The following is an 8,278-nucleotide window of genomic DNA, read 5'->3' on the forward strand; positions in this document are numbered from 1 at the left end:
TAGGGATTGGGCCTGCCCTCTGCCACCCGGGAGCAGGCCTAAGCCAGCAGGTCGTTATCTCCCGAGGGGTCCCAGACTGCAAGAGGGCACAGGCCGGGCTGAGGGACCCCTCCCTCCCCAACCCCCCCGAGTGCACACATTTTTGTGCACCAGGCCTCTAGTTATTTATAATAGCTACCATTTGGAAGCAGCCCAAGTGTCCGTCAGTAGATGAGCGGATAAAAAAACTGTGGTAGGTTTACGCAATGGAGTACTACTAGGTCATAAAAAGAAGGAAATCTTACTCTTTGTGACAGCATGGATTGACCTGGAGAGCATTACGCTAAGTGAAATGAGCCCATCAGAGAAAGACAAGTACCATATGATTTCACTCATATTTGGAATCTCATATTTGGAATCTAATGAACAAACTGAACTACCAAGCAAAATAGAGACAGACTCATAGATAGAGAGCAGGCTGACAGCTGTTCGGGGGTGAGGGGTGGAGGCTGGAGGTTTGAGTAATAAAGAAAAAAGAAAAAACTCGGGTCCAGAGAGGCCGGGTGCACTCCCGCTACGACACCCCCTCGCCCCGCGCCCCAACCGGAACAGAGCTGCATGTAGTATGTGCTGGCATGTGTTCACGTGTCCTGAGTTGTCCGCCTACTGAAACCCACAACCTCCCGAGGCACCGCCACAGCTTCCCGCCCCACATGCTTGTCGGGGCAGAGACAGGTGGTCGCTGGGCTCTGAGAGTGAAGACCATGCATGTTAAAATATTCCATCCTTCTCCCAAACATTCTAGAGGTTCATTGAGGAGTAAAGCAGGCTAATACTTGCTTTGAGGAAGAGAATGCATGAACTAAACTTGATAACAGGGCTCATAACTTGAGCCCCTTAATTGCCACAGATACTATCATTTCCTGTTTATTCCTAGGTCTACTTAAAACCTGTACATATGAAGAAGCCTAAAAAGTTATTAGAAATTCTCTTCCTCTTTTTTGTTTACATAACTATTTTAGTTGATGCTGCTTAGTCATGCAACAAACAATGAGCTATAAAGGCTGTTAGGATTCTTTTTTATTCATTCATTTAACATACATTTTTGAGAACCGTGGACAGACTCAGGCACATGCTCAGGAAGCTCGATGCTCCCTACTAGTTCAAGGCAATCACAAGAATATGTGGTAACTGCTGGGAAGGAGAAGCCAGAGTGCTGGGCAGGCAAGTGGGAGTGTCAAGAAAGGCTTCTTAGATGCCCTGACTGGTTTGCCTCAGTGGATAGAGCGTCGGCCTGTGGACTAAAGGGTCCCAGGTTCGATTCCGGTCAAGGGCATGTACCTTGGTTTCGGGCACATCCCCAGTAGGGAGTGTGCAGGAGGCAGCTGATTGATGTTTCTCTCTCATGGACATTTCTAACTCTCTATCCCTCTCCCTTCCTCTCTGTAAAAAAATCAATAAAATATTTAATAAAAAAAAAAGAAAGAAAAAACTAATGTATACAAACAACAGTGTGGTGACTGCTGGGGTAAGGGGGGTGTGGGGGAAAGCGGAGGAGAGTATAGGGAGAATTAATGGTGATGGAAGGAGACTTGTCTTGGGGTGGTGAACACACAATACAATGTACAGATGATGTGTTGTGGAATTGTGTACCTGAAAACTGCATAATTTTGTTAACCAGTGTCACTCCAATAAATTCAATAAAAAGGGGAAAATAGCATATGAGAAAATCTCCTATTAGGCACTTTTACCAAACTATCTTCTTTTCTCAAAGCACCTGGAACAGAATGGCAAATCAGGAAGTAGGGTGGTGGTGTCACAAATTTTCCTGTCTGACCTCTCACTCCTGAAGTGGAGATGACTGAATGTCGCTGACTCACCTGCCCTGGCTTCCAGAAGGAGCAGACATTTACCACCAGAGAGAGAAGAGCTCAGATCTAGCTTCCTGATTGGCAGTCATAGAATACTATTGTTTAGTTTATGCAAATAGAGACACTAACATATTAAATACTAATTACAATAAACCATCAAGCCTTGCCTGACCAGCTGAACAGGCCCAGGAAAGAGCAAGCAAATACACCTTACTCTCCCAAACTTTACTTCTTGCACAGTTCTTAGTTAGAGAATATCACTTTTATAAACACTCTAATCAATTTATTCCCTAAATGAAACCTGACGTTACTGCCTTTGTTCGCAACAAATCATTGAAAAGATAAATACTGAGTCTTAGAACCTTCTTTGAGGTACTAATCTCTTCTTTTCATACCTTTGGTCTGAGTGGCACTTGTACCAGTTCAGGATCATAAGATTCTAATCTATTTTTTTAGGTATTAAACATTTGGAGGGGAAAAGCACATGAAAAATATTAGCAGGTAGCTTGCCATGTACACTTTACTTACATGATTTCATTTCCTTCTTACAACTTATAAGAGCTATCATAAAGAATAAAACAGCCCGGCCGGCATGGTTCAGTGGCTGAGCGTTGACCTATGAACCAGGAGGTAACAGTTTGATTCCGTCAGGGCACATACCCAGGTTATGGGCTCGATCCCCAGTGTGGGGTGTGCAGGAGGCAGCCAATCGGTGATTCTCGCTATTGATGTTTCTATCTCTCTCCCTCTCCTTTCTTCTCTGAAATCAATTTAAAAATATATATTTTTTAAAAGGGCTCAGAAAAGTTAAACATCATGTCTAAGGTTCCACAGGCTTTAGGAAAAGAACTGTAACAGTAAATTAGAAGTAAATTTCAGGGCAAATTATTTTAGTCTTTTATCAAGAATTACTAAGTCCGGTCTGGCCGGTATGGCTCAGTGGCTGAGCTTCAACTCATGAACAAGAGGTCACAGTTCCATTCCCCATCAGGACACAGGCCTGGGTTGTGGGCCCAATCCCCAGTGTAGGGTGTGCAGGAGGCAACCAATCAATGATTCTCTCTTATCACTGATGTTTATATCTCTCTCTCCCTCTCCCTTCTTCTCTCTGAAATCAATACAAATATACTTTAAAAAAGAAAAAGAATTACTAAGTCCAGCAGAAAAGAAAATGGCCCTCACTACTGAAAGAAAAAAAAAAAAATGCCCTGGCTACAAAAAACCAGTCCACCTACTGTAATATTCTCCTGAAAATTTTCCACCACAAATTCCCTTATCTAACACTAAATAAAAAGGTATAACTCCTTCCAAGATAAGACTAGTTCTCCTTCATAAAAGAGAAAGCTATTTTCTAAAGAAGTTAATGGCTTTATGATATTTGCTAAGAGTTAGCTGGACTCTTGCTATTCAACTAACTTGCCTAGTTCCAGCTGTTCAGGATGTAATTTATCTCATGAAAATTGTGAAACACTATGGAAAATCCTTTAGAGATATACTGTTTGGACAGAATAAAAATTGAGGCATTCTTTTTCAGCACCACTGTTAAGAGTGGTAATGGCGGAAAAGGGAGAAAAAACTCAATTCCAAGTCTTCCCACCAGACATATAAACACTTTAGTAAAGGGAAATGAGGCTATGGAGGGCTGAAGAGCAATGAGAACTTCCCCCTTAAAGATTTCAGGTTGGGTAAATAACAGGTTATTTCATTCTGCATGTACCAGAAGACCCTCACTGAATGTTGGAACTTGTCAAGCTCATCCCCTACCCATGACTGCATTACTTTTTCCTCCAGCTTAAATATTACACTTAATACTTATCTTTGCAAGGCTAGCTTCTTGTTTTCCATCATAAGTTCTCATCTTAGACTGTTACTCTCTTAGGAAGGCCTTCCTTCCTTGCCTAAAGGCACGCCTCATCCCTAGTGTCATACCAGCCTGGTTTTTTCCTTATGTCATGGATCACCATCTGAAATTATCCTTCTTGTTCTTTTATACATGCTCATGATCATCACAATTATGTCAGCAACATGAAGCTAGGGATCTTGACTTATCTTTCTATCCTCAATTCTTAGCCCAGAGTACATATGTTCAATGACTACATAAGGCAAATGATAGGTATTATATTACATAAATGTGAAAGAATGGGGTGAAAATGAGGATTCCATTTACTTCGCTCAAAACCCTTTCCTTTAAGTTCAATGAGAATAAGAAATAAAAGTTTATGACCCATGACAATAAAAACAAATGGGTTATATTTCTATAAAATACCCCCACTCCTGCTGTGATGTCCATCTTGCTTCAGTATCAGGCCAAATCAGACCAACTAGAATATTTACAGAGCATAAAAGGCTTTGATCATCAAACCAAAGAAATTTCCACCTACTTCCTCATTTATTTCAAATCCACTTCCAGCATAGCATCCTAGAGGTGGAGAGAAACCCAAGAAAGAACACCTCTATTTTATGGCAAAGCATGAAATAATAAAAGTGAAGCAACTTTCAAATCAGAGTTCTTAACCTCTAAAGTTTGAGGGCAGGAAAAAAAAGTTTAAGTCTCTAGAGATTTAATCTGCCTTTGGACACAATTCCAAATCATCTACACTAATAAAAGAGAAAGATGCAAATTGACCGCACCTTCACGCCACCCACCAGCCAATCAGGAGTGGGTATGCAAACTAATAAAACAAAGATGGCAGATTAGTTTGCATACGCAGGCTCCAAGCGGCAGGGGGCGGGGCGGGACGCAGGTGTTCCACACTGCCCCATCCGCTCTGGGCCTCTGGGCCTCTGGGCAGTGTGGGAAGGCAGAGTGAAGGCCCATTCTTGCACGAATCTTGGTGCATCGGGCCTCTAGTATAAAAACAATGCTTTCATCCTCACTTGCCACAGCCTGCCTCACTGCTCACATGCCCTGTTGCTAACCCCACAGACACATGCTGGGCTAAGGGACCCCCCACCCATCCCCAGTGCACGAATTTCGTGCACCGGGCCTCTAATCTACACTAATAAAAGAGAAAGATGCAAATTGACCGCACCTTCACGCCGCCCACCAGCCAATCAGGAGTGGGTATGCAAACTAATAAAACAAAGATGGCAGATTAGTTTGCATACGCAGGCTCCAAGCGGCAGGGGGCGGGGCGGGACGCAGGTGTTCCACACTGCCCCATCCGCTCTGGGCCTCTGGGCCTCTGGGCAGTGTGGGAAGGCAGAGTGAAGGCCCATTCTTGCACGAATCTTGGTGCATCGGGCCTCTAGTATAAAAACAATGCTTTCATCCTCACTTGCCACAGCCTGCCTCACTGCTCACATGCCCTGTTGCTAACCCCACAGAAATGCTTCAATTACATGAAGTCCTTTGCCAGATTAGGGCACTGGCTCCTTATCGAACTCGGGCTTATGCCAGAGATATAAATTTTGATACAGATACTTTAGCCTTAATGCTTTAAGGCAGGGGTTGGGAATGTCCGGTCCCTGGGCCGAAATCATTAGGTCTGGCCCTGCCAAGGCATTAGGGGTGAGTTAACCAAATGTTTAACCAAATATAGCATGTTAATTTTTAAACTGATAATTTTGTATGGCCCTCAAGTGATGTTATAAGTATACAAATGGTCCTTTGCAGAAAAAAGGTTCCCCACCCCTGCTGTAAGGTGTAGACCTTTTAGCTGATGCTGTAGCTGTTACTATGGGGCCAAAGGGAAGAACAGTGATCACTGACTGGACAGAGTTAGGGAAGTCCCAAAGTAACAAAAGATGGTGTGATCATTGCAAAGTCCATTGACTTAAAAGATAAATACAAAAATATTGGCACTAAATTTGTTCAAGATGTTGCCAATAATAAAAATGAAGAGGCACCACTACTGCTACTGTATTGGCACACTCTGCTGCCAGGGAAGACTTTGAGAAAATTAGCAAAGGTGCTAATCCAGTGGAAATCAGGTGTGATGTTAGCTGTTGATGCTGTAATTGCTGTACTTACGAAACAGTCTAAACCTGTGACAACCCTTGAAGAAATTGCTCAGGTTGCTATGATTTCTGCAAATGGAAACAAAGAAATTGGCAACATCATTTCTGATGCAATGAAAAAGGTTGAAAGAAACAGCATCATCACAGTTAAAGGATGGAAAAACACTGAATGATGAATTAGAAATTACTGAAGGCATGGAAATTTGATCGAGGTTATATTTCCCCATACTTCATTAATACATCAAAAGGTCAGAAATGTGAATTCCAAGATGCCTATGTTCAATTGAGTGGAAAGAAAATTTGCAGAGTTCAGTCCATTGTACCTGCTCTTGAAACTGCCAATGCTCACCGTAAGCCCTGGTCATAATTGCCGAAGATGTTGATGGAGAAGCTCTAAGTACACTCATTTTGACTAGGCTAAAAGTTCGTTTTCTGGTTGTAGCAGTCAAAGCTCCAGGTTTTGGTGACAATAGAAAGAACCAGCTTAAAGACATGGCTATTGCTACTGGTGGTGCAGTGTTTGGAGAAGAAGAATTAATCCTAAATTTTGAAAATGTTCAGCCTCATGTTAGGAAAGATTGGAGAGGTCACTGTGACCAAAGATGATGCCATGCTCTTGAAAGGAAAAGGTGACATGGCTCAAATTTTAAAACATATTCAAGAAATCATCCAACAGTTAGATATCTGAAAAGGAATATGAAAAGGAAAAACTAAATGAATGTCTGGCAAAACTCAGAGATGGAGTAGCTGTGCTGAAGTTTGCTGGCACAAGTGATGTGGAAATGAATGAAAAGAAAGAGAGTAACATGGGAAAAACTAAATGAATGTCTGGCAAAACTCACAGATGGAGTAGCTGTGAAGTTTGCTGGCACAAGTGATGTGGAAATGAATGAAAAGAAAGAGAGTAACATGCCCTCAATGCTGCACAAGCTGCTGTTGAAGAAGACATTGCTCTGGGAAGGGGTTGTGCCCTGCTTCAGTCCATTCCAGCCTTGGACTCATTAAATCCATGAAAATAAAAAAATTGGTATAGAAATTATTTTTTTAAAAAGCACTCAAAATTCCTGCAATAAACATTGCTAAGAATGCAGGTGTTGAGGGATTGTGAATAGTTGAAAAAGATTATGCAAAGTTCCTCAGAAGGTGGCTATGACACTGTGCTTGGAGATTCTGCGAATATGGTATAAAAAGGAATCATTGAGCAAATGAAGATTGTAAGAACTGCTTTATTGGATGGTACTAGAATGGCCTCTCTGTTAACCACAGCAGAAGTTGTAGTCACAGAAATTCCTAAAGAAGAGAAAGACGCTGCAATGGGTGAAATGGGTGGAATAGGAGGTGTATGGGAGGTGGCGTGTTCTAAGCCTAGAACAGTGCTTTACCATTATCAGTGAGAACTGTGAGAGGAAGCTCAAGGTAGTGCTTCAGAGAAGTCCCTTGAAGAAAATGACTGAAGAAAAGGATGGCTAATGTTTAACATCACTATAACCATCAGTTACTGGTTTTAGTTGACAACATATATAAAGATTTACTGCTGTCATTCATTATCCATGCCTACACATAATTTGTTTTGTATTTTTTTATAAAAAGATATTTGTACTTTCCAGATAACTAAGTGTAAGAGCCATGTACCAATATACATCTTTCAACTTAAATCAGAGGCATTTTTACTACTATTCTGTTAAAATGAGGATTTTCATGCTTGCCATCATCCAGTGAAAAGTTAAGCAGCCTTACACATATGTAATAACTTAATCAATAAAAAAAATTTTAAAAAGTTAAGCAGCCTTTCTGTGGTGAGTAATAATTGTGTACAAAGTAGAGAAATATCCAATTATGTAATAATTGTGTACAAAGTAGAGAAATATCCAATATGTGACAACCTTTGTGTAACAACAATTTTCTTAAAATTAAAAAGAATGCTTCCAACATCAAAAGTAACTATCATCCCTAATAAAATAATCCTCCTAAACCTGGCCTCACAACTAGAAAAGAGTTGTCAAACATCTGACAATTCCTAAAACGCTATTATAACTAACTGAACTGAATCACCCTATCAGTCATAACCATACTATCCCAAAGGTAATTAGGATTAAAAACGTTGACACTGAAACCAAAATCCAGCCTTATGGAATAATGTACTGACCCAGCTTTCCCAGAAAATTGGTTTTCACTGCTTTCCACTAGGTACAATAAATGGGCCTTCCCTAACCTGCACTCCTCAATGTGCGCGAAGGCACTGTCGCTCAGGACCGAGTTTGGGTCTGCCCCCGTGGGAGAAGGACGCTGCGCTCTTCACGAAGGTGGTAAGCTAGTACCAACAGGAGGCTGTTGTGAAGCAAACCATTTCGAGTTCGGTGCCCTCTCCTTCTGCGGGATGGTGGGCAGCAGAATGATGCCTCGCTGACATCAGGGACACCGAGGCAGTAAGCCCAGGGCAAGGCTCCTGCCAACCGCCCCATGCCGCA

At 41.8% G+C, this 8,278-nt stretch overlaps 1 protein-coding gene and 1 pseudogene across 1 annotated transcript in view; one reads left to right on the forward strand and one right to left on the reverse strand.

The window, feature by feature from the left end:
- Nucleotides 1-4,782, reverse strand: part of COG3 (component of oligomeric golgi complex 3) — a 79,901-nt gene extending 75,119 nt beyond the window's left edge. The window contains exons 1-2 of the mRNA XM_005863241.2: nucleotides 4,770-4,782; nucleotides 4,232-4,269 (exon numbers count right to left, since the gene is read on the reverse strand). Coding sequence (XP_005863303.1) covers nucleotides 4,232-4,269; nucleotides 4,770-4,782 — 51 coding nt within the window. The remainder of the gene's footprint in view (nucleotides 1-4,231; nucleotides 4,270-4,769) is intronic.
- Nucleotides 4,783-5,069: 287 nt separating this feature from the next.
- LOC102252376 lies at nucleotides 5,070-8,012 on the forward strand (annotated as a pseudogene).
- The last annotated feature ends 266 nt before the right edge of the window (nucleotides 8,013-8,278 follow it).

This window comes from Myotis brandtii, unplaced genomic scaffold (genome assembly GCF_000412655.1).
Source record: "Myotis brandtii unplaced genomic scaffold, ASM41265v1 scaffold174, whole genome shotgun sequence".
Lineage (NCBI taxonomy): Eukaryota > Metazoa > Chordata > Mammalia > Chiroptera > Vespertilionidae > Myotis > Myotis brandtii.